Source organism: Lissotriton helveticus, chromosome 1_1 (genome assembly GCF_964261635.1).
Source record: "Lissotriton helveticus chromosome 1_1, aLisHel1.1, whole genome shotgun sequence".
Classification (NCBI taxonomy): Eukaryota; Metazoa; Chordata; class Amphibia; order Caudata; family Salamandridae; genus Lissotriton; species Lissotriton helveticus.
This window is the reverse complement of record NC_136057.1, coordinates 1,262,883,875-1,262,911,280: the sequence shown is the minus strand read 5'-3', so window position 1 is coordinate 1,262,911,280 and position 27,406 is coordinate 1,262,883,875. Positions and strand designations below refer to the sequence as shown.

At 45.7% G+C, this 27,406-nt stretch overlaps 1 protein-coding gene across 2 annotated transcripts in view; it reads left to right on the top strand.

Moving 5' to 3' along the window:
• Positions 1 to 27,406, top strand: part of CBLL1 (Cbl proto-oncogene like 1) — a 181,653-nt gene that overhangs the window by 60,671 nt on the left and 93,576 nt on the right. For both annotated transcript variants that reach the window (XM_078680169.1, XM_078680178.1), the window contains exon 4: positions 10,044 to 10,127. In XM_078680169.1, coding sequence (XP_078536295.1) covers positions 10,044 to 10,127 — 84 coding nt within the window. The remainder of the gene's footprint in view (positions 1 to 10,043; positions 10,128 to 27,406) is intronic.

Below are 27,406 nucleotides of genomic sequence, written 5' to 3'. Positions count from 1 at the left end.
GCAATTTTTTCATGGCAATTCTCGGCTTCTTCCCTTTCCACAGGAAATCCGAGATCAGTTTTTCAATCCTATGTAAAAAGTCCTCCGTGAAGGTCATGGGGAGCATACACGCCATATAATTCACCAAGGGACTGATCATCATTTTTAGTGTTTCAGCCCTGCCCCACCACGAAAGAAATTTAGGGGACCACCCATCCAACAACTTTTGTATTTTCTTGTAGAGTATCTCCTCATTAATTTTTATGGTGGATATCAAGTCCTTTTCAAATTCCATGCCTAAATATTTAAAACTCTTCGACTGCCAGGTAAGCCCGGAGTCGCCCAGGATGGCTTTATCACATAGATTATTCAATGACTTCACCTCAGTTTTATCCTTGTTCAAGGAGTATCCAGAAACAGCTGAGAAGTCATCTATCGTGGACATTAGCGCAGGGATAGCCTTATAAGCTTGTTCGCTCATGACTAACACGTCGTCTGCATAAGCCGTGAGTTTAATTGTACAGTCGGTGAACCGGATTCCAGCGATGTCAGGGTTTTCCCTTATGTAGTACAAAAAAGGCTCAATAGCCAGGAGGAATAAGGACGGGGATAATGGACATCCCTGTCTAGTACCCTGCTCTAGACCAAATGGGGAGGAAAAAGCGCCGCCAGCTCGTACTCTAGCAGAGGGACAAGCATAGAGGGACATGACTAATTTAGTGAATGTGGGACCCAGGTCAAATTTATGTAGTACAGCATTTAAGTAACCCCAGTCTACTTTGTCGAACGCTTTTTCAGCGTCTAGTGTGATGGCGATGGTGGGTGTAGCTAAGAGTTTCGCCTTCTCAATGACATGAGCCAGGATTCTCGTATTATCGCTCGAGAGCCTGTTCTTCAGAAAACCGGCTTGCGAGGGATGTATAAGAGACGGCAGGACTCTTTGGATGCGATTCGCTAGAATTGATGCTAGGAGCTTACAATCTAAATTTATCAGTGAGATAGGCCTGTAGTTTTTGGGGAGTTTGTGGTCTTTGCCTTCCTTGGGTATTACCGCAATCACAGCCTCTGCCATAGTCCCCTTAACTTTGCCTGTATTGGTAATTTCATGGAAGACCTCCAGGAGAGGGGTGGAGAGAATATGGCCAAAGGTCTTATAAAATTGTGCTGTATAGCCGTCAGGCCCAGGGGCTTTCCCCCTTTTGAGCGACTTGATCGCGCCAATAACCTCCGACTCAGAGATCGGTTCATTCAAGGAGTCTCTTTCCGCAGCCGTTGGTGTTGGGAGCGTGCAGTTGGAGAGGTATTTCTCCATTTTTACGCTGTCTACATGCATGTTCTTAGCATAAAGTTTCTCGTAAAAGTCCTTGAAGATATTCGCAATCTTAGTGGGGTCAGAGTTAGGAGTCCCATTGTCATCGAGTAAGGATGCAATGGTATTCTTTTGAATTTTAAATTTAAGATAAGCGGCTAGTCCCTTCCCGGCTTTGTTCGAGTCACAAATTTTGAAACGCTTCCTCCTGTCTAACCAGATTCCCGCCTTTTCACTAATAAGTTTGTTATAGGTGTATTTCTGATTGGACAGTTCAGTAAGAACCTCAGGGTTTCTATTCCTCAAGTATGTGTGCTGGAGTTTTGCAATGTCCTCCTCTAATTTTAACAAGGCTGCAGTGCGGTTCTTATTAATTGCAGACGATATTTATATAATAACCCCCCTTATGGTGGACTTCAACGCATCCCATCGAGTGGTGTCAGAAGTGTCCCCCCTCTTGTTCAATAATAAAAAGTCTTTTATGGCAGTGTCAAGGGTTTCTTTGTGCTTTGTGTCAGTGATAATGGTGTCATTGAATCGCCACATAGATTGACGGGTGGTCGGTTTAATATTAGACAATGTAAGGGAGACGCAGGAATGATCAGAGACTAATCTGGGAGCAATGTCCGCGTCCTCAACTCTTGCCACCGCATTATTAGATATGAGTATATAGTCGATTCTTGAGAACGAGTCATGCGGTGGGGAATAGAATGAGTAATCTCTGCCATCAGGGTGCATCAAGCGCCACGTGTCCACCAAATGAAATCTATTGCACAGTTTCATGAATGCCTTATGGGCCTTCCCCGGGCGAAAGACGCATTTAGAGTCTCTATCTAGTATTGGGTCGTGTGGGAGGTTGAAGTCGCCCGCCAAAATATGGACTGCTGTGTCGGGGATGGAGTTTATCTGCTTCGTTAAGCCTACCCAGAAGGACGGATCATGTGTATTTGGGGCATAGATAGTCGTGATAAAGAATTCAGTGTCATCCTTGAGTAGTCTCGCTGAGACCCATCTGCCTTTCGTATCTATTGCACTAGAGACTATTTCCACATTCGCATTTTTAGCCACTAGCATTACCACCCCATTCTTTTTTGAGATTGCCTCAGAGCCTATCACTTCAGTATAATACTTATTGCGTAGTGTGTGGAATTGCTTTGCTTCCAGTTTCGTTTCTTGCAATAAGGCTATATCTCCATGCTGTCTTCGTAGATAGTCAAGTATTTTATGGCGTTTAACTGGCTGGTTGAGTCCCTTCACATTCAACGATAGTATTTTAAGGTTAGTTACAGTTGTCGTTCCTATCGGAGTGTCTATAACAGCAGCCATCAACTATGCATCCAGTAATATCGTCTCATAACACATGTGTATACATAAAGGCTAGGCCATGGAAGCGGTCTCATACCCCTTAAGGAGTCGACAGCATCTTTTGACACACATGATGTGGGGCTAGGACAGTATGCAGGATACAGAGGTACAGAGTATAAGCTTCGGAACATAATGTGGTACATTGGATGTAAGCTAGTATGCAAGGCGGACAGAATTAAGCAAAACCATATACGAAATAACAAAACAACCCCTCCCTTCCTCCCTTCCAACCTCCCACCACCCTCCTCCCTCACCCACTTCCCTCCCCTCCCTCCCCAATAGTAGATACAACAGAACATGGCGACTCAGGAATGACGACCAGTCGGCCGCCTCCAAGCAACTTACTCTTAACTACGATTCTACAGGCTGCAATCCTAATTCTGAGGAATTAGCCCAAATGTGTGAGGCAACAACAAACAATAAACAACGCTGGTGCCAGAACATTAAACACAGGAAAATCACTGCTTTGGGTTCAGTGTCGGGACCAAATATATCAGTACTTGCAAAGAATTATCATAAGCGTGTTCAACAACAGGTCAACAGTACAGCAGGGCATAGTGCCTCTTTAAGGCCCATAAGGGGCATGAACAATATCATGGTAGCATGGTATCATATTAGCATAGGTATGGTGTCGTGGGTGCAGTAGCAAGGGTAGAACCATACTGAGGCAGCTTATAATGATATTTGTTTCAAGGTGAAGGTTCATCAGATCGTTCAAGGGATCGGTCTAATCATTCTAATCTAGATATCCAATCTATCTAGTCTATCTAATCTAGATATTTCAAGTTAAGGGTTCACCAGATCGTTCAAGGGATCGTTCCAATATAGATCTGGAGTCAGATGAATAGCTGATATAGGGCCCAAGGGTACAGAGTACATTACCGTGACATTACCGTCCAAAGGCCACTTATGCTCACCAACCAGGTATCAAGTCCAAGACAAGAGAGCCGCATGTCAGATCCAGTTCAGATAGGCACTTTTATAAGAGTTATAAGAGTTCTGGAGTATGAGATTGGTAGGACAAAATTTCAAAATCAGAGTTTATCCGAGGCCAGACGCAGAGGCTCCCTGTTGATCTGGGGGGGAGACTTCCATACTGCCATCACCACGGTCAAACAGGAGTTGTCGTAGTTTTCGCGGGTCTGAGAACACATGGGATATGCCTTGTATTGTCACTCTAAACTTAGTTGGACCGATAAAGCCATACAGGTGACCAAGTGACTTTAGTTGGGGTCTCATTGCAAGGAAGGCTTTTCTGATCTCCATAGTTTCCTTGCTGAAGTCCTGTGAGATGAAGATTTTTTGGCCTTTCCATAGTACGTGGTTGTGTTTACGAGCGAAGGTGAGTATCTGTTCTGTGTGTTGGTACCTTAGTGGTTTGCACACAATCGCTCTTGGGCCCTTTTGGTCCTTTGAGATTCGTCCTGGCACCCTATGCGCCCTGTCAAACTCCAGTGGCTGAGTGAAAGTTAGAATTGTGGCCTGCGTGAACCACTCCTCGAGGAAGGGTATGCAGGAATCATGTTTCTCCTCCGATTTCTCTGGCATACCAAAAATTCTTAGGTTCCCTCTTCTGTTTCTGTCCTCCAACTCTGCAACCTTCCTCACGAGATGGTCAGAGCACAAGGAAAGGTTCTTGACAGCTCCACATGTCTTATTTTCGAGGTCTTCCAATTTGCTTATCCTTGACTCGGTGTCGGTTAATCTCGAGTTGATGTCCTTAAAGTCTTGGCGGATAGCAACAACCTCTTCCTTGGTAGATTTGGCCAAGTCTCTGACTTCTTCTAGCCTGCTCAGGATTGTTTCCACGGCTTCCTCCATTTTTTTCCCTTTGTTCCCTTTGATCGGTGTCGGTGGGTTAGATTTCAGGCGTTTGGCAGCTGCACCATTCTCTTTTTCTCCCATACTGTAAATGCCTAGGCGATGGGTTGTACAGGCGTCTTGGGGTTTCAGGCATGTAGCGATGAGACCACGTATATTTGGATTGCGGAGTACACACCCCTCCCTTTTTAAAGATGTTCTTTATAGAACCTAGGCCTTGTGGGCGCTGACAGACTTGAGATTAGTGAAAGTGTTAAATTAATAAAGCGCTAAATTCAATGTAAAGCGCATGGTGGGCGGAGTGATTGTGGAGTTCAGATCCTCGTGGGCACAACCAGAGGCATCACTGCATTAGAGCCCGGGATGGCTCGAGCGCGATAGCAGACATGTTGGGAAGCCGCCATTTTAGTTAATTAGACCCTACGCTGCATTTTCACGAGCTGTACGTTTTACAAGGGGCAGTTACTTTAGGGGTCGCGATTTTGTAACATGCAGAGCGCGTCACGTCGTTTACAGGCTGCTGTTGTGGACTCTAGCAGTGTGGCACATAGGGCAGATATATATCAGACTCATTCTTCCAGCATTCTTGTGGGAAATCAGAGCACGATAGCTTGCTGATACTGCAGTGGGAGTCATGCGTACTGGGTTGGAATTCACTAGCTTCACCAGTTGAACAAGGTTCGCCTCTCGCACAGTACACTGCAGATAAGCCTCTTTGAAATTGCGGTGCACTCCATATAAATAGTCTGCCTTATACCGGTAATCATGAGTAGTGAAAAGTAGTAGTGAATAGCGCCTCACTGACGAGAAAGATATGTTGCATTACAAGTATATTGGATGCAGAGCCCCCCATGAACACTCATCGGCGAGAGCCGCCATTTTGTACAGCGCGTGATATGACCTTCTGTTAATGGTTACTGCAGGAAGCACGAACAGCGTGCTACACGATGCAAGTTATAGTTCTTGAGCACATATATTGGTCTCAGTTCCCCATTGACCTTATTAGCCTTCACGTGTCTGCATTAAAGTTGAGTAATTAGTTAGGCACTGGTGAACGCGTGTATCAGCTCGGCTGACTCTCAAATTGTCCAATTAGTAAATGCCGCGTTATATTTAACAAATGTATCTGAGCGGGGGGGTTAATTGCCTGTAAAAAGTCTCTCAACTCACTCTCAGAAGCAAAGACTTCCGTGCCATTCAAAGCGGTGGTCACAGCAGCGGAGCGCAGGGTGACTCGAGCGTGAGATTAATTACGCCGGGAAACCGCCATTACAAACGGTTATCTCCTGTGACGCTTTTCTCAACATTTGCACATTTGCCAGCAAGCTCACTATGAGCAACCTTTTACTCACGACTCAGTCGCTGTGGCATATATCCCGGAGCCGTGTGTCGCGTTGAGCGAGCAGTCCCTCGCATTTTGATGAGATGCGACCGGTGCTCCGGGAGGCCTCGTGGGTGCAGTCGGGTTTAGGCTCCGTCACGTACTGCGGTTTCCAGCGGACAAGGCAGAAGGTCGATTTTCTTCACTTTTCTCGCACGGATTCGGCTCAAATTATCCGCATCGCTGGGTCTGGAAGTCCGACAGCTACACACCCGTTTTGGAGAGGAATGCAGTCGGATTGCAGCTCTTTATTTTCCAAAGCTCGCAGTTGCCTGGAGGAGGACAGAATTACGCCGCCATTTCTCCGGCGTCCAAGCCACGCCCCCCATTCCATCCAACTGTTAACCCAGGGTTACTTCCTTGCGAAATGTGTTCTTTGTTTTCCGTAATGACAGAAACATTTTTGGTGATGTTTACAATCTTTTGTTCAAAGTAATCTGCAATGTCATTGCAGAAACTTTGTGATGGTGGTATCTCATGAGATAATATTTTTGGATTTCGGAAGCTTGTGACTATACGAAAAATTTCTTTTTGGTCATTCTGTGAAGTTTCTATTCTTTTGGTAAAATAGGTTGTTTTAGTTTTTTTTATAAGTGCGTGGTAATTCTGTCTTGCAGTTTTAAAGTTGGCCTGATCTACCTCGTCATATTGTTTACGCCATTTGCGTTCGAGTCTACGCACTGTGCGTCGTGTGTCTTTCAGTTCATCTGTGAACCAGGGAGCTGATGTTTTCCCCTGTTTGGACGTGGATTTTTTGTTATTTCTTCCGGAAGTCAGTTTCTCACCTATGGTTCTCATCCATTTATCATAACTAAGATTGTCAATAGTAGCGTTTCCTACCGTCTCTGGTTTATTCTCTCTAACCCAATTTTGTAGGTCAGGGTGCTCTATGATTTTGGTCCAGCAGGGAGTTGGCTTCTCATCTCTAACTTTAGCTGGTTTTGAAGTTTTCATTTCTTCCGTTTTGAGGTGGAAGGCAATGAATTTATGATCAGTCCACGTTTGGAGTAGGGGCGTAGAGACGTTTATTGACTTCAAATTCGTGCAAATGCAATCCAATACATGGCCCGCTGAATGTGTGGGCTCGTTCGTAAGAATTGTGAGTCCCAGCACATGCATGATGTCTTTAAATTGTAGTGCATTTGTGTCGTTAATGCAGTCAAGATGAAGATTTAAATCTCCCATTAGGGTGAAGTGAGCAGCCTTGAGTGTCATATTAGTAAATGCTTCTCCTAGACTTTCTAAAAAGTGGCTGGTTTGTCCTGGTGGGCGAAAAATTAGTGCCCCTGAGAAAGTGAAAGAGTCGTGGGCTTTTAAATTAAAAGCTAAACATTCCGCATCTTTTATTTCCGGTAATTCCTGAATATTACATGTGAGGGTTTCTCTATGAATGATAGCAATCCCTCCCCCTCTTTGTATAGGTCTATCCATTCTCTGTATAGTGTATCCAGGTGGGAGTGCGCATACAATGTCAGGGTTGGACCAGTTTTTTAGCCATGTTTCGGTGACCATGAGACAGTCCAAATTATTTTCTATCATCAGATCATATATGTGTAGGGCATTTTTGCACATGGAGCGTGCGTTAATTAGTCCTCCCTTGATAGTTTTATATGTAATTTTTGGAGTAAATTTGACATAGGATTGTAAAGTTTGTTTACACATGATACATGAAATGGGTCCTAGCCATCTGTCTAGTGGTATGACATGTTGGCATTGTTTGGTGTTAGAGTTTAAGGACAGTAGCTTTTCTTTGGTTAACTGACCTGTATGCATTATTTAGTAAGTGGCGCAAGGCCTACAGCCCTCAGCCCGTCCTTGGCGCGGACGGGCGCAGACGGGCTGACTCTGGCTTGACTCCGGCGCTGGCGAGGCGCGTCCACTGCACGCGTCCGCTGTCGCGGAGGATGTCCGTTTCCTTTTGTAGGGATGGCTAGAGCGCTGACCCAGCTGCCGCCTCCCACTCAAGATGTCTGCCGTTTGTATTCTTACCTTCTGCTCGGTAAACAGCCCTGAAATCGGCTGTAACCGACGAAGTGCAGGGGGAATGATTTACAGGGGCGGGGTAAGTGCTAATTACTATCAGAATGCTTTTTACCAGCAAATGCAAATTTTAAAAATTCGGCGTCTAAAATTGCAAATAACGTTCGTGTACAATGCGCTATCAGTCAGCGCCAGTTGCACACTGTTAAGCTTTATCTTCTTCTACCTCCCGGCTCAAGCCTCAGGAGGGGTCCAATTTTACGCAGGTAAGCAGTATCAGCGCAATGATTCTCCATAGATCCTATTTATTTGACTGATGTGCAAACAAAACAGAGGTGCTGGCTGTCATTAAGTATCCACTGCCATCATTCTTGATGTGTACAGCACATTGTATGTAGAGGTAAGTATGAGATTCATTTCTACTGCATGTAACATGTGCAGTGGTAAACCCTGCTACCTCTCACCCCCTATTTTTCCCATCAGTGCACCCTCCTCTAGGAGCCCAGATTTAAAGCAAAACAATTTTACATTTACTTATTTTGGACACAGAAACCTCAAAGCCGTCATAAGTGCTAAGGGCCCTACCTCTCACTCCCCCCGCCCCATCTTGCATTTGCAGGGACCTAGCCCTCTCAAACCACGCCCCTCAAACTTCCCTTGCTTGAGCTGCAGAGACCGAGGCTCCTGTGGGCCATCAATGTTCAAAATGGGCCTACCCAGTGCTCTTATTCTTCCCCACGCACTCCCTTGCACAAGATAGGCCCGCCCAACTTCAGAAAACAGCAGTGGAGCTTTCGGTCCTCATCCTCATTGTGTACTGCTATACAGGTGAAGGGAGCACCATGCTCTTTTCTCAAAGTTCCTCGCACCATCACTCACCCATTTCAAAGACATCCTAGTTAGCAGGAATATCAACCTAATTATTACAGAAACAGGAATTTCAACTTGGAGGCCATGCTCTGAGCTCCATTACCCTGCACACTGGAGGGCTATGTTCAGAATGACCAACGTTAACCGGTTTATTTGGTCATCCTACCACATGCCCAGTGTGATCAGTATAGAGTCATTACAAGCCTCGTAAAGCCATGGGACACGAGAATCCGGGGCTCTTCAGAACCTCCCAGGAGCTAGACGTTTTCTCAAAACTGCAAACAGCAGCTTAAAAATTATGGTGTTACCTATACTCTGAAAAAAAATCCTATTGTTCGAAATCACTGCAACTATCCAAATACATGTTTTAAAATATTGCCCCATAGCACATATTTGTTATAAATAATACTTATGCCATATAAATTGAAATCCTCGAAGTAAAACAACCAATGTGATAGAACATAACTCCTTTCATACGTAAAATAACAGTAACTAACAAGCATCCGATAAAACTGACCAATGACGGAGGTCGTGCTGCTGTGCAGTGGCCCCGCCCCGTCTGCTGAAGAACAGACTCCGCCCGGGCAGTATGGAAATCACGGAGGCCGGAGTATTTCTTACCAGGTGAGCCGAGGTCGCAGAGCCCCGCCTGTGAGGGCGCACGTGCGCGGCAGAGGCCATCCGGCGTCGGTTGGGGTCGAGGCTTGAGACGCAGTGGACACTGCGAGGCTGGGAGGGCAGCTCAACAGAGACCGGAGAGAGAGCGCCGAGGGAGCTCTGCAGGAGTGAGAGACCAGCCTCTTTTCTCTTTCACAGACGGCCCACTTGGACGAGCTCGTCTGACTTCCTTTTGCCGTAAAAGGTTTATTATCTTTTTGGGGCCATGTGTTTGGCCCCATAAAGATAAGAAACTTGTTACGGCAGAAGGAAGTCAGAAGAGCCCGTCCAAGTGGGCCGTCTGTGAAAGAGAAAAGTCTATGTCACATTAACCTCTTTCCCAAATGCTGGCCACAGTTTAGCATAAAGGGTGATGCCGGCCAATGGGAAAGAGGGGTGGAGCTTAAAGCCCATTAGTGAAAGCCACTTAAAAACATAAAATCTCGCCAGCGAGACTGCTCATGCACAGCCTACACAGGCGAGACCTAAAAAATGAAATGGCAACACAAATTCATACAGAAACAAATTTGACGCAATCCTTACTTGCTAATGGAACAGTCTAACATCCTTATGTCTTAACCTGCATTTTTTTGTTCTTTAAAAAGCATACTTTCATTAAAAGAACGGTTTTAACTTTTTTATATATATTTATATATTTTTTTTCATAAAACTATTTGACAGATAAATCTGATTGGAGAAAAAGATGACACACCGGTGCATTTCTGTGATCAGTGTGGGCTGCCGATCAAAATTTATGGACGTATGGTAAGTACTTTCCTAATTACTGTTCATGTTGTTAGCTTTCAACAGGTTTGATAACCTTTCCGAGGTTTAGCTTAATTAGGGCTACAGTCATAATATATCTTCATGTTTTTTAATGGTTTCCACGTGCATAAAATGAGAGCTAAGGTCAATTGAATAGCAATTAACTGATTAGATTTTTGCGAAGTTTGAATACAAAAGATACTGTGCAGAATTAGAGCGCATGCTGGGATGTTACTCTCGCTATTCCCCAATAGGCTTACGGAATGCTTTGCAAGTCAGTAAAATGGCTTTTATTTTGTCTGTCCCAGCCAAGCAAAGTTTCTTGAAACATATGGATTACTCTTTATCTGAAACTTATATAATTCTGTAGCAAAGGGTGGAAATGATTTACTTGTTTCTTTGATGCATGTTTTCAGTATTCACTCCAAATTATGCTGCTGGAAGATATTTTGTTCAGTTGTTGTGGAAAATAATTGCTCCGTGTTTTCATGCAAATTGTGTTGGGTAAGCAAGGCCCATGCTTTTGAAATGGCTACAAGCATACCTTTGCTGTGATCCCAAACATGGATTTCTACCAGTCTATTTAGGATTTACGCAATCTTTCCTCCTGCAACTAGGTTGGTGTTTTATCTGTTATTTTAAATGTCTCTTCTCCTTGTGTGTTTGTAACCCTCATGGGAGATTTACATTCACTCCAGGCAGTGTCTGCATCCACAGCAGGCAGAAAATGGGATGACTGGATGGAGTCGGCCTGTCTTGTCTGATGGGAAAGGTAAAGATGAGCATTCCAGGTACTGCTAGCGCTTACCAATTTCTTTAAAATAAAGCTCAGAGCCATCACTTTGAAATCACTGTTCTTTTTGCTCTGCATAGGAAAAATTATCAATTTACAAAAAAGGGTTCTCCAGACCTGGATCAAGGCACCCAACAAAAAGGAAGGTGGGACTCTTTCACCCTGTGCTACCTTTGGTGTGGCTCCACACCTTGCAAGGTGCCCTTCTTCAGTCCCCACTCTTGATTCCCCAACAGCACAACCTTTTTTGATGTTGGGACAGTTGTTGGTTGCTGAGTGGTGCTCCAGCGCCATCATTAGTGCCATCGCATTGGTGTTGTGTAAACGATTTGGAAGCAACTGACCTCAAAGGTATCAGATGTTCCTTCTTTATTTTTACTGTAAAACCAGTCCAGAGGAAACTTGACAGTCTTGAGGATGCCAAGCCAGTGGTGTTTTTTTTCTACAGGGCCTGTTAGTTTGTTCTTCTCCTATGGACCCTTTCAGTTTACCCTCGAGAGCATGACTAGCATGATTGTAAAGGAGCCTTGTAGAAAATCGTGGTTCTGACCAGTCTGGTTGGGGTGAGTCTGCCTTTCTTGGATTTAATGACCTTAGTAGCCAGAGAGGGGCAGTTTAGTGCGTGCCTCCTTTTTAAAACCTATGACCCATCTTCTTCCCTGAGGCATTTGGTTTCCACTGCCTCTGCTTTTCCTGCTGCTGATCTAACCACAACTTGAATAGCGATTAAAAGGAAGTACAAGGCTCCTTGCTCTGACAATGTTTATTAGAAGTTGGCTTTGAGCTTTTGAATGGCTACGGTTGCAGAGAAATTCCTTAACAAACCTGGCCCCCAGCTGGGAAAAGTCAAAGCTGGATGTATTGAAGAAGGAGCTGTTTCCTTGAGAGCAGCAAATGCCACTTGCACAACAACAGGTGGGAGGAGATGAAAGATTTTCTGGAATTCCTGATGGATGAAAGGAGAGCTGGGTGGTTAAATTAAAAGAAGAGCGATTAAAAAAAGATGAATTCGGAGAGGATGGGGGGGGGGCTGCGTGCAGAGCCTGGAGGAAGGGCTATGAGGAGGGAAAGTGGCACACACAGAGAAAGCACGTTCACTCCCATGGAGTTCCGAAAGAAAGTAGTTATCTGACCAGAGCCGTTGAAGGATTCAAGTCATCCTATCATAAGGATGATAAACGAAACTCCAGTGGAGGGACAAAAGGAAGGAAAGACTTATAGGATGGGCAAGAAAGCCAAAGACTGGTAAGCAATGTGCCGACTCGAGGCCCATACTAAGAATTGATTTTGAACATAATTGGTGTTCGAAAATACACAGCTAATAGTTTTGTGTAGACAAGACCTTGAAAGGTAGGAGCCCTCTTCTTAGTTAGATGTCTTATCGGCTGATTAAATGAGTGTGAAATTGCAATTTGCAGGTTTTCACACCTGGTTGTCCTTTTGCTGAAAGGACCTTAGACATCTGAGTGTAGGCAGTATTCTTGGTTAGCAATTAATTGTTTTCCCAAACATCTCTATTTTCATTACATAGAGATTGGCAAATTTAAAGGGGGCAAAATAAAATCGAGTTTGTGGATCTAGGGCAAGGACACCATGTCCATTTGGTCGAATCAAAATAAGTCCATTTTATTCCCAGCACATTTACTAGAGGCTGGAATGAGGGTTGGAGTTCAAATCACTGTTCCTAAAGTTGCCAAAGCTGTAACTATCATACTCTACTTTCCCAAGGCATCACATCTCTGCCTCACACCCTCCCTATATACAGTGTTGGCCGGAGGTATCTATGCCTGCCACTTCTTCTGTTTATATGGCAGAAAATTCAAAACTGTACTGTTGAAAAGTGTAAAAGAGGGAGTTACGTGCGACACCAAGGACCAAGACTTGCATCCAGATGCATTCTGTTTACGAATAAACACAGTTTGGGTAAATCCTATATTAGGCATCGAGAATCCTGAATAAAAACATTGCAACAGAGAAATTTAGTATGGTGAAATCACAAACACTTCTTGCTCAGCCAGGGTGATCTTATAATTGTAAAGTCACGGTTGATCTCTTATAAGGTCCTTCCATGATTAATTCATGGCACTGCTCTGATTAAAAGGAACACTAAGGGCTTACCAAACGTTTTGGAGTGGGGGAAGCCCATCCTTGTTGTGGACATCTTTGTTTATATGTATCCAGAGAGCGGACTTTTGGAAAAGTAATGTCCGATGTTGCTGCAGGTGACCTTGAAAATATATCACAACTTAGGGCTGTCTCTAACTGAATGAGGCAAATTCATTTCACAACTGGTTCACTAGTTTGATTCTGGACACTGCAGATTAAACTGTTCCCTTTTTAGGTTTCGCCCTGCAATCGATCGCGAAGCGATCGTCGCAGCGAAACCTATTGTGATCATTTCGCCTTTCAATGAGTCAAGGGAGACAGGCGACAAGTGATGTGCACGAGCAACCTTCCGAACTGGGATCAGGTCGCGCGCGCTTCCTGTCTCCCATGGCTCCTTGGAAGCAGGCACACACATGCACTCACATACACACATACAGACCCCCCCACCCCCCCACTGCCGTGCATACACACAGTCACACACACATAGAAATACCCCCCCCCCCCCCTGCCGCCGCCGCCGCTCTCACACACACACATCCCATACCTGGGCTCTGCGTATCTTCCGGCGTGTCTTCTCCTCACAGCTAGCGCAGGGACAGCCAACGTGCACGAGCACGGCGACGGCGTCTCCCTGCGCTACAACCGTGGTTTCGGTTTCGCGGCCGAACCTTTTGTTAACTAACTTTCGACACTTGCTTCTCTCGTTAAAATTCAATATCTTAGGTCGGTCATTAACACCGGCCCTGCTGGCGCGTGTGTGTACCCTGCGCCATCACCCAGCGCACGCCCAGCCGAGGCGGCCGCCGATGCCAGCTGGAGAGGCGCATCCTTGGGAGGCAGGAGGACTGCACGCGGGAAGGAAGGTGTGAGGACAGGATGCGGCAAGAAGCAAGGTGTGAGGACGGGAAGAAGCACGGTCTAGGACAGGAAGAAACAAGGTGTGAGGAAGGATAGGAATCTCCGCCTGACGAAAGGTGCGTGAATGTAAGAATCTCATCCAGCGGAAGGGTGCGTTTCTTGCGTGGACAGTAGCAATCTCCGGGAGAGGAAAGGTGTGCGGAGCGAGACTCCACAAGAGTGGTCAGATGGGGCTAGAGAAGGATTTCACGCACGTGGAAAGCGTGCAGACAGCATAATTTGAAGCAAGCAGAGAGGTGTGCAGACATTAACCTTTCTTGCAAGAGAGACGCCAAGAAATCAACATTTGCTGCGAGCAGAACGTCGTGTTGGCGGTAAGATTTTCCAGAAGTGAAAGGTGCTCAGACATCAGCGTTCTCCACAAGTGCAGAAGTGTGCGGAGGGAACGCCTGCAGTGCTTAATTTGTGCCGGTGCTTAGCACCGGCACTTAATTATTAGGGCCGGGTCTACAGGCATGTCACAAATTGCACGATGATAGATATATATATATTTAATTTACCCTGTACTGTACGGTGCAGCCCCAGCGTGTTTTTCACATCTCTGTCTCCAATCTCCCGAGTGAGTCACGGACCAGTGCTTAACAGTGCAACTTGGGACTGTGACCCTTCTCAGTCACTGTGACTTAGCCTTAGCCTGCCCTGATCTGCGAGTGAGCCCCCAAATCAGGGGAGATTCAGGCAGCGTAGGCAGATTTATTTCACATTGCCACACCCCAGGGCCCAGCATAACCACTGCAGCAGCGCAGCACGAGCCATCGTCGTTCGTTCAGCCCCACCCCGCCCGAGGACGACGTGGTTGAGCCTGAGGGCAGGGTCAGGACAGCGCAGCCTGAGCCTGGGCAGGCATAGACCAGCCAGAATAAGAATTGGAAGTAAGTTAAAAAGCCCTGCCCGCCCAGGCCAGCCCATGGCTCTCTGAGACTCTGCATTGACTTTTCCAAACATGGTGCACCCCCGCGCACAAATTAATTAATTTATTTCAGAAGCATATGGCATTATAATGCTAGTCTGCCTTTTTTATGTTGAAAACCTTATTATTAAGTTTTAACTTGGCATTTTTTCAGTCTGGTTAAAATGAGGTGTTCGTCTGACAGAGCCAAAAATTATTTGCTGATGCACACTTAATAAATTAGCATGACACAAGATCTGTGGCTGAAAATGTTGTCATCAAAACAAATGTAAGCCTGTTTCAATTTTTTCAACGGCGTTCATAGCAAACCATCAAAATGGTATTTTCATATTAATTTACTTAGTGTTGCAAACATTCAAAGCCTTCTGAACCTTGTTGAAAGCAGCCATGCAAAAAGGTTTTACTTACCATTGAGATATTTATTAGGAGAATAGCCATCATAAATGTTCTTGCCTTCAGGGATTCAAAGGGAGTACTGCAACTGGGTGCTCTCTGTCTGTCCACACCTCCAAGTCAGTATCCCCAACAATTTTACCACTTTCAAAGCATCGCTGAGGGTCTCACTTACAGTTATCGTCAAGGTACAACACCATAGTCCTTTTGGGCTCAGGGTAGAGAATCTAGCAGACAATGCCCAGGACTGCAGGGAGAGCAAACCACCGAGCCCCCACTCAGCAGCCTCCAAGCTACTTTAGTTTGCCCTTAGTGTATATGTTACAAGGACATTCTTTGATGATTGAATAATGTATTGTTTAGTGATTGTTATTTTACATGATTTTGAGTTTATTAGTACGAATGCTAGTAGTTAATTTGAGAAGATTTTACAATTGTTTGTGAGGGCAACAGTGCACAGAGGCCAGTCTGAAAAACTTAAATTTATTTTATTTTATTTTATTTGTGCGTTTTTATATAGCGCACACTTTACCCGAAGGTGTCAGAGCGCTTCAAAATAGGAACAGAACTGATACATGAGAACATTACAAGTGAACAAAATACAAAAGCAAACGTTACATTAAATGAAGCAATAATGACAATCGTGAGCCAACAAAATACAAGAGGTAGCAAACGGTGCATTACAAAAGTGACAATCGTGAACCAACAAAATACTAGAGCTAGCAAACGGTGCATTACAAAAGTGACAATCGTGAACCAACAAAATACTAGAGCTAGCAAACGGTGCATTACAAAAGTGACAATCGTGAACCAACAAAATACTAGAGCTAGCAAACGGTGCATTACAAAAGTGACAATCGTGAACCAACAAAATACTAGAGGTAGCAAACGGTGCATTACAAAAGTGACAATCGTGAACCAACAAAATACTAGAGCTAGCAAACGGTGCATTACAAAAGTGACAATCGTGAACCAACAAAATACTAGAGCTAGCAAACGGTGCATTACAAAAGTGACAATCGTGAACCAACAAAATACTAGAGCTAGCAAACGGTGCATTACAAAAGTGACAATCGTGAACCAACAAAATACTAGAGCTAGCAAACGGTGCATTACAAAAGTGACAATCGTGAACCAACAAAATACTAGAGGTAGCAAACGGTGCATTACAAAAGTGACAATCGTGAACCAACAAAATACTAGAGCTAGCAAACGGTGCATTACAAAAGTGACAATCGTGAACCAACAAAATACTAGAGCTAGCAAACGGTGCATTACAGGAGGAAAAAATGACGTGTGCATTGCATTGGGGATTGACGCATGCATTGGGGATTCTGAATAGCATCCTATAATACCCAGGCCCAGCCCTCCTGACTGGCCATATTCCAAGTACTGCATATTACAGATTGAATCCTCAGGCTCACTGGCAGTGGCTCAGGCTTTAAAGTTGAAACCTTTTGCATGCACGACGACGCAGTCCGTTCTAAAACCACTTCTTGCAAAAAAAAGTTTGCAAGCATGCGACTTAGCATGGATGGAATATCTATGTTTATGCATGCAGCACAGAAACAGTACTGGTGCAACAGCAACTGTTGTTCCTTTGAGTTTCTTTCTGTATGAAGATCCAGGAGAATGCATTCTGTGGCTACATGTCTGTCTTTGCAGTGGAGCTCATAGCCTCTTTTGACAAGCTGCAGGCCATACTCCAGTACATGCTCACTTCTCGGCCACAGACCGCAGTTCAGGTGTCACGAGACCTAAGCAGGCAGCGGCTAAATCGTGGGGCCAAATTACATCGATTTGAGGCAGTAATGGCAATTGTGCAGCACAATTTGCAACAATTCAAAAGTGCATTAAAAGACATTTTCACCAACCGACTGCTACAAAAAGAAATATCCCTCTGGCTCTGTCCGATCTGTTGAAATGCAAATCCTAAATTGCCTATCACTGCTGGTGCACATTAATGCAATCTGCTGCCTCTGGCCTGTGCCTATGAACAATTGAATAACTGAATGGAAAGCCTTGGGATGGGAAGGAATGTATTATCTGACTGGATCAGTCAGTCTACTGATCAGGTTTCCTTTTCAGAATGATGTTTCGCCTACATAATAAGTTCACAGACACGACGCGTCACGCCGGCATCCTGGGCCAGTGACATAATCCTGTCTTGCTGCTCTGGATGGCACAGACAGGAAATTAGAACCTCCTACTGTGGGTGATGATGATGCATGATCATCCCTTGCTGAAATTCAGATCAATCGAGTATTACATCTGACATTTAGCCGTGCCAGTTGAGGATGTGGGTGGAGCCAGTGGAGGGGGTGGGGCCAGTGGAGGAAATGGGTGGAGCCAAAAAAAGTAGGTGTGCCCTCCAACAAACATTTGAGCACCTGTACTTCATATTTTACAAATTAAGCGGCAGGACGCGGGGGCACTCTGCTCGAAGGGAAAAGTGCATGCGAGTGTGACAGAACACAATTGTACGCAGCTGAGAGATACGCGGAATGCAGGATTTATGGCATGAAAAACATCTGTGGGATCGAAGCGAAGCTGTAACATCCGAGGACTGTCGGATTTACCACAAATGGTAGGATTTGCTGCAAGTGACGAGAGTCACGGAGAAGATATATTTCAAGAGTGGGTTTGTCGAGAAAGTAGGACTCACCTCGAGCATAAAGGTCTGCAACAAGTAGGATTTTTCACAAGCGAAAACGTTTGGAACTGTGGAATGCGGAAAGATTAGCAGAAGGTAGGATTAATTGCAAACAAAAATGTGTGTAGGGTTGAAGTTATTGAGGGTGTGTGGGTACTAGGATTCATTGCAAGTGAAATGGTGTCAAGTGAGGTCTGTAACCAACAAAGTAACTGTGGAATTGCAATAAGCCGAAATGTGTGCAGTGGGCAGGAGTGACTGGAAGCAGGATGTGTTGCTGAACTGGACTAAGCAAAAATATTGGTGACCAGAACGACTGGCCACAAATGAAAAGGTGTGTCGATGCCAGGATTCACCATAGTCGCAAACATTTTTGGACTATAGATTTTGCAAAAATCATTAGGGTGTCTTGGCAACAGAATTAGCAGTCCTCAGAAAGGTGCGTATGACAGGATTTGCCTCATTTCAGAAGATCAGTGGACAACAGAATTGATCATATCCATAGTGGCTTTTGAACGACTCAATTCACCATAACTGAGCAGGTGCATGGATATCAAATTCACAAGAAAAGGTGAGAGTAAGATCATTTGTCACCATTGAAAAGGTGATAAAAATACACAATTCACCTAAATCTAATAGTTGGGTGTATAACACAGTTTGTTCACCTCAAAAGAAAAGAGGAGTCACAACAAAAAGGTCTTAAGAGAGCACAGCAGATCTTTACTTGAAACGTGTACCGACAACAGAAAAAGAGTGTGGACAAACCAAGATGGAAAAGTTGTGCCATCTGTATTAAAAAATTGATTGGAACACCAAGTTCGAAACAATAAAGGCGTGCGCACCCCTAAAGGTATTTGGGACAATTCCATGGAAAGATTGTTTTGGAGATGACCTGCCCACTGGATATGGTCTTGGTTCGACTTGTGCTACGTACGAGCCACCAGAGGCCGTGAGTAGTGAACCTGGGCCTTACACACAGCAAGAACTGGAAGCAGGTGTGGCAGACGGCAATCTGGTGAACCGACCGCAGGAGACGAAGTAGGTACAGGAGCTCTCTTTTTGAGAGAAAAAGTACGGAAGGGAGTGTACATGTTGTCTTTAAGTGATGTTTCACTTTTCACTGCGATCTTATTATGTTAGGTTGGTTATGTGTACTGCACAGTATGGGCATACAAAGATAGGAAGCGTAAACTGGAATGAGAGCAAAGAGTGCTGCGGATGGAGTGGTCTTTTCTGAAATGGTAGTATTTCACCAAGAGTCTATGTGCTACTGGGGTATGACAAAAGAGGTTGAAGTAGGTGTGTGGAAGTGAGGGGTGATAGTGCGAAGAATCATGCTTGGCAGAGAGTTTCGTCACAGAGAGGTACCAGGGTGGATCACAATTATGTATTTTTTGCAATTTATATTAATTTTTACAATTTATTATACATACACTGATGTCAGGTGCTGTCAAGCTCTTGTGTGCTGTGCAGGATGAGCTGCTAATCTTCTCACAGGGTTGCAATACTATAAATGACCATGTGTCGAGACCCCACGCACCACACCCAACTCTTCCAACACAAGACCTTCTATAACAAGAAATACAGATCCAGAGTTCTGCCTGCACCCACTCGGGACACTTTGAATGCTACAATGCCACAAGAGGGGTACTGAGAGCTACACAAATGCTATATTGCATAATATCACGTGAACAGCCAGTAGTGACAATTTGCTACAGCACTACTCTCCCTTATTGTCATATCAGACAAGCACTTCTTAACACCTTCGGTGCGGGGCTGTTCCCCCCGCTGTGTTGTGGGGCGGGCGCGTACAGTGCCCCGGTGCTCATGACGAAGTCAGCTCGTCATGAGCCACGGCTACGCCCATGTTGTCAGTCATGCTTGCCTCCTACGCGCCCATGTTGTCAGTCCTGCTTGCCTCCTGCGTGCCCATGTTGTCAGTCATGCTTGCCTCCTGCGCGCCCATGTTGTCAGTCATGCTTGCCTCCTGCGCGTGTGTGTATGTGTGTGTGTGTGTGCAAATGCAATAGGTCTCGCATTTGTGAGAGATTAAGCTATTGGCATTGTAAATGACAATGCCATTTATTTATCTGTTTTCAAAACCAACACATAAATACAAAATTTGTCATTTACAATGCCAATAGCTCTAACTTTTACAAAGGCGAAACCGTTGCATTGTAAATGCTTGTTGGTATTGGGTGTGGGCAAATCCATCCAAAACCACTGTTGGCATCTTTTACTTCAGAACGAAGGTTGATATGAAATGAGTGGTGTTGTCTAAATAGACACGCGCTTTGGAACTGGGTGATAGTCAAGGGATCAGCCCACACCTTCTGTGTATCCACAACAAACAGCCATATTAATTAAGTTGCATGATAACTCTTCAGATCTTTCAGATTGCTATAGAAAATAACGCGACGTGCCATCTCCATCTTTACCCAGTCAAGCATCTGTTGTCTCTGATGAATGCTTTTGATGAACTGGTGTTCAATTTGTTTTCAACAGATTTCCTACCATTCCTGGTCTTGCTGACATTTAAAGTGTTCAGGGTTAACAGAAATCCGATTTCTTTAGGGGAGGGTGTGGGGTGAAGGGAAATTGAAGAAGACAGGCATTGGGAGCACAAACATTGCCATATTATATTAGAGATTCAGGTTTTATATCTGATCCTTTGACATAATCCTTTAAATATGGCCTATGGAGCTGTTTTGAGATAAGCAGTGGTTTGAGTAAGCGGTTGTTCAGCCTGTGGTACTGCCATCCACTGAAGTGTCCCATCAGGCGCTTTTCACCAGCTTGTAAGTGAGCCACCACCCCCCTTTCTATTCTGTAGTGTGTGGCTGAGAGTGTTGTTGAGGTTGCAGTAGAGAAGGTTTGGCTGTGGCAATACTGAGGGTACCACTGCATGCTGTGCATCCCTGTGCTGTGAAAGCAGTGGCGGATTAGAGACCGAGGAGCAGTGCAATTGCCGGGAAACTCACATGTGTCAGCTTGGGTGGCCTTTGAAAGAAACACCAGCCCTTAAGAAAAACAAAACTTTAAATAAAGTTTTTTTTCAGGAAATGGACCCAGACAGTGGAATTCAATATCTCCCTATGAACAATCCCTTCCTCTGTCACTTTCAAGAGCTTAATTTCAGGTGTGGTAGTGTCAACTTGTATACATTCACATTTGGATGTGTCTTGGAAAAGCATTATTTTCAGATCTGAGTAAGTGGGCACCCTCCCAAACCCCCCAAACACCAATCCTTCTCTCGGTCTTGATTTGTGGCGGTAACTGTTGTTTTCAATTCAACAACAGTGTTACTTAGATGTTCAGTGCATACTTCTCCTGCTGTCTCTGTAGTATTATTTGACTAACATTCACCGTATGTCATTTATTGGCTTCTCTGTAGTTTCATTTATTGGCTACAATGACAATTATTCAAAAACAAGTTTAAAAATAAATAAATGTAAAGTAGTCTCATGCATTACAACGAATGGGGAGGACACTCCCAAACAGCTAATAGAAAATCTGTGAGATTGACACGGTCCCACCATCATTTACTTCAAAGGCTGCATGAAATTGGTCTACATTCAGTCACCATGCATTGGTTCTGTTCATTCTTAAGCAATAGAACTCAATTGGTGCAGCTGCCTCCCTTTAAATCTAGCCTCAAAGACCTGCATTATGGAGTTCCCCAGGGCTCCTCACTGTGCCCAACACTGATTAATGTTTATCTGGCTCCACTGGCCAATATTCTGTGGAAAAGAGGATTTGAGATAGTGTATGCCGATAACACTTAACTAATCATCTCTATCTCTGATTAGTGTGATGAAACAAAGGATAATTTTAGTAAAGTTTCTTTCTGAGGTGGCAGGGTGACTTCATCTCCACTGTCTAAAATCCAATTCAGATAAATCAGAAATTGTGTTTGGAGGTGCTGAAAATGTATTGACTGATTAATGGCGGCCAGCTATGCTAGGCCCCTCACCTACACCCAAACAAAAGTGGTTCAAAATCTGAGCTTTCTCATTTAGAATACTCTGTCCCTACAAGAACACGTAACCAGGCTCCGAGGGACATGTTTCGTACTGCTACGTATCCTTAAGAAATTGTTCTGATGGATTCCAGTAGCTTGGAGAAGTAACCTAATCCAAGCTTTGATCCTGAGTAGGATCGACTTCAGAAATGTATTATATGTCGGCATGGCCGATTACTTGTTCTCAAGGCTTCAGACTGTTCAAAATACAGCTACCAAACTTGTTTGCAACATAGGAAAAGGAAGCTTAGCATCTGCTTATCTTGACAGGCTTCATTTGCTACCAGTTCTTAAATGAGCTATCTTTGTTACAGTGACATATGCATAGAGCACTTCATGGTAACTGCCCTAGGCTGTCAGTCAACTTTCACAGACTCACTCGGAATCTCAGATCAGCCAGCAAGACCTTGATATTCTGTAAAAGAATTACGAAATTCCAGATGGGTGGACGCTCCTTTAGTTTCCTAGCCACCGCTTATTGGAATAGACTTACTTGAGATCTACGCACGCTGTAGGATTTGCTGACTTTTAGAAAAAAAAGGGAAGACATGGCTTTATCCTCTTTAATCATTTTAACCAGGAACTAATTATTGACTCAGACTAGCGCTGGGATATCCATCTAGGAATGAGTTGTGCGCTTACAAAAACCATATACAAACCCTGTTGGCTGAACAATATTGTCTCAATCCCATGGCTGACGTTTTCGGAGCAAAAGAAGTTAGTGACTGAACCAAAGTAAGTACAGAATAAAATGGTTGCCAAATGCGTGAAACCCGAAGAGGATTGCTTTATTATTTTAGCATTCATTTTTCAGTTGCTTTAGTCTGCACTTGCTTCCCCGTGCTGCAGTTATGCTTGAAGACCGATAAACTCTCAACACCCTAGAACGATATTCTAAATACTTTGTTATTGTCGTGCTTTTGTTTTTTTAAGTCCTTGTTGTGCAATAAATAGAAGTAGGACATGTCAGGGGTCCCGATTCTTCTAACTATTCCGTTTTTGGTCTGCCCTTAATTGTCACAGAGAGGGAGGGAGATCCATCTGACGGGACCCCCTTTCATTCCTATTTCATTCCATTCGAGGGGTAGGCAGCCTTCTGTTAACACCAACGCAAGTCCCTTGCTTGTGAGTTATTGTTGTATTGCTTAATCATTGGACATCCGAAATCATTTTGAGGGTCAGCCTTTTGAGTTCTCTTTTTGACCCCCCCCCTCTCTCTCTCCTTTTAGGAACTTCCTGATTTCTGATAGTAATTTGTTGAGATTTAGGTGGGCTATTTTATCTATATCTTTCACTATCTGTACACCCAAGTATTGTATCCTTTCTTTTACCAATGGGTTGTTACTTTGGTATTTCCATTCCATTATCTCTGTTTTTGATTGGTCAACTAAGTAACCGGACACTTTCCTAAATTGATCCAAGGTTTCCTCTATTATCGGAAGTGAGGCTGGTAAATTATTAGTGAAAATCATTGTCTTCACTGTATAGGGCTACCTTCTTCTCCCAGCCTTGCTATTCAAAGGGAGTACGCTCCTGATTAATTCTAAAGGCACTGGCTAATGGTTCAATATATAGATAAAAAATCTGTGGGGACAAAGAACATCTTGCCGGGTGCCTATATTAATGGTTATTTTCTCTGGAAGGTTGCCATTTACCAAGACCCTGGCTGTTGGGTTTTTATATTGGGATTTTACTGCTCCTGAGAATATTCTTCCCAATTTATAATTTCCCATCACTGTATGCAAAAAAGATGGACTAACCCTATTGAAATACTTTGCTGCGTCGAAGGTAATTAGATTGTACCAAACTGTTCATGTTTCAGTTCCTGGATCTGCCTTCCCTTGATTGAGCCCTTTTGATCTCGGTATATTAACTGGTCAGACACTGTCCCAACCTCTTTTTGAGGTTGGGAAAAGATTTGAGTGTAGATTTTATAGTCTCTATTTCGAAGCGATATAGGTCTATACGACTCGCATCGTTTTGGGTCCTTCCCTGGTTTCAATAATATATTAATGGGTGCTTCATTCCCTGATTTCAGTAGATCCTGCCCTTTTAAAAAGACAACGTTTAGTAACTGTCGGGGGCGGGACCAGGGACCCCTAAGGTGCTGTAAATTTTATCTGGTAATGCATCAGGACTGGCAGCTTTACCTTTTTAAGGTCGAGCCTAGAGCCAGCGCCCATGCGCTGCTCTGCGAGGCTTATTGTAGAGGAGTAGGTGAATAGATGCTTTGCCCACTCTCCGCCCTTATTTAAGCTTGTCTTGTTTCATTGTATGTCCTAACTGCTGGCTTATGATTCATAAATAGGCTTCTTAGTCCCTCCTTAGTACCGCCTCCTCTTCATTTGTCACCTCCCATGGCGACTGGCCCCTTTACTTGGAGTGTTAAACAGTACCTGTTCTGTAGTAGGGGATCTCTGTGTATAGTCATAATCTAGTGAATAGTCCCGCCCATGTGCGAGGACCCCGGCAATCAAAAATAATCTCTTAAGTTGTCAAAAAATTGCAGAACTGCAAAGACACTTAAGAGAGAATTTAAAGACCAATAATGCAGCCTATAGCCACAGGCTACACTGTCCAGTACTTCAACTAGAAATTCCACCAAAAATCAACAAACAGCAAAGCCTGTCCAGATTTCCCTTGCTTTAACAGCAAAACCCCTCTGGAATGATAGAGAGGAAGGCATGGACAGACAAGCCCCATAGGCTGCCATTATGTGGCTTAAATAGGATACTGTGCCTTTAAGAGAACTTTCCAGAACTTCTCCCAGTATCCCAGAATGCATAGCAGGTCCCTCTCACTTTCAGTCCTTTTTTCCGGCTCCTGCTTACAGGACCCTGTGCATTGAGCTCTCCCTTTTTCAAGGGTTTATTGGAGTTTTGTACACTTTTTGGATTTGAAAGTGTTCTCATTTGATTCTTGGTGTTTCCTTTTCACTTCTGTGTGTTTGTTCAGGCTTTTAGGGATCTAAAATGCCTGCTTTATTCGACAAGTGCCCAGCATGTGGAAGGAAGAAGGCCAAGACTGATCCACACGACGTCTGCATTCTTTGCCTCCCTGAAGAGCATGTCCCTGAAGATTGTGACATCTGCCAGACCTTTTCTACAAGGACCCTGAGGGAAAGGCTGAAAATTAGGCTCCAAGGCCTGGAAGAGAGGCGACTGCATGCTGCAGGTGGGTCTGGGCAGGCTGGGAAGGCTCCCTCTGCCCCTGCTGAGGCCTCTGGGGGGCTCCCCAGAGGCAGGAAGACCAGCAAAAGGTCCCGGTCTCCGTCGACGTCGATAGCATCAACGACGACGTCGAGAGGGATGATGGTGTGTTCCCCTTCTCCCCGGGGCTCCGGGTCGAGACAGCGTGGAAGATCGACGTCGAGAGGCCTGGCTAGGCCGCCGTCGAGGTCACCGCCGACGGCGTCGAAGTCGAGGCATCGCCGTCGACGAAGGGACCGGCGCTCGCCGTCGAAGCAACACCGCCGGTCGCCGTCGACCAGTTCGACGTCGGGGGGGATCCTCGGCGTCGAGGACCGTGAGGAAACGGTCATCGAGGAGGAAGAGTCGACGCTCGCCGTCGAGGTCTGACCGCTCGTCGTCGAGGGGTCGACTATCGTCGTCGAGGAAGGAACACTCGACGTCGAGGAGACGGCGTTCGACGCCGGAGTCGAGGGATCGCCGTTCCACGCCTGAAAAACGGCGCTCGACGTCGAGCAGAAAGAGATCAGCGTCACCGAGGATCTCAACCTCCTCTAAGAGGCGCAGGAGGGATTCTGGCGCCAAAAGTCACGCTGGATCTGGTGAAGGACGTCGGAGACGTCGCTCACGCTCTGGAGGGTCTGGATCACAGGCCCCTCCCTCGAAGAAGTCAACTGGCACGGTGTACTCGGTGGTATATACACCGCCAAGGCCTGCGACCCCTCCACCTCTACCGAAGGAGGCTCCTCCGGCTAATCCGCCGCTCCCCTCCCTTCCTCCGCTGCCTCCTGCGGGGCAGCCTCCGCCGGCGGTCCCTCCTCATAGGCCACCGAGGTCGGTGTCGCTGCCTCTGCTTCCGACACCTCCTAAGGGTACGCCTACTCCGAAGCCCCAGGATAGGCCACGGAAGACGCCTCCACGGAAACCGGTGGAGCGCCCACGTGCTGGGAGGTCGCGCTCCCGCTCCAGGAGAAGGGAACGTTCGCGTCACAGGTCTTCCACACGATCTAGACGGCGCCACAGGAGACACAGGTCTCGTTCACGGACCCGGTCGTCTGGGACCAGGGATTACTCCCCGACCTTGCCGGATTTGCCGGACACGAGGGTTTCACCGATCGATGATCTGGTGTCCTTCCAGGACGTGCTGTGACTGGGTGCGGCGAAATTGGGCATTACTTTGACGGTGCCCAAGACATCGGTCATCTTCGAGACGCTCCATCAGAAGCATTTGTCTCGGCCGTTACTGCCACTGGTGCCGGGCCTGGAAGAACCGGCCATGGATCTTTTCCTCACTCCAGCGGTGACTAAGGCGGCACCTTCCAGACTGCAGAAGATGTACCGGGTTCCGGACTCGGACCCGGCCTTTCTAAGGCTGGAGCCCCCTCCAGACTCGGTGATTGTGACGGCGGCGCACAGACAGCATGCCACCACGCCTTCCTCCACGGTTCCACCAGATAAGGAATCTAGGTGGTTGGATTCATCTGGGAGAAGAGTTTGTGGGACCTCGGCGACCTCAATGAAGGCAGCTAGTGCCACTGCCTTGTTGGGTCGGTATGACAGACCCCTCTGGGAATCCCTTCAACAATTTGTGGAGCTCCTTCCGCGGGACAAGCGGGAAGACTTCCAAGAGGTGCTAAACGAAGGAATGTTGGTGGCGAATCAAGTCATCAGCGCTGCAGCCGACTCTTCTCTACTGGCGGCGCATGGTTTCTGCCACGGAATAACCCAGCGACGACATGCATGGCTCCGCCTTACATCTCTGAAACCGGACGCTCAGCAAAGGGTTGCCAATCTACCATTCTCTGGCGAAACCCTGTTCGGGAAGCACGCTGATGATGAAATGGCCCGCATGAAGGCGGAAGCTGAAACGCTCACAGCGGTGGGTTTGGAGAAGCCCAAGGAGACCAAGAAGACGTACCGTCCGTTCCAACGCCGGTTCGGTGGTCAAGGCAGAGGGCATGGCCAGTCTTCTGGACAACAGCAGCAGCAACAACAGCAGCAGTTCAGAAGACCATTCCAGAAACGCCAGAGGGGCAGAGGCGGCCATCAGTCGGCCCCAGCGACTAAGGGCCAGGCCGGGTCTAGGCCCTGAGCACTTACTTCCCCTACAACTGTTACCCGCTCCGGTGGGGGGAAGTGGGTGCTGAATATTGTTTGCAATGGATACAGTCTTCGGTTCACCAGCCCGCCTCCATCGATTCCTCCGGTCGGCTCGCAGTATCAACTCCGCGAGCTCCAGGCGGAGGCCGATATCCTGTTAAGGAAAAGGGCGATAGAAGTTGTACCTCTGTCTCAAA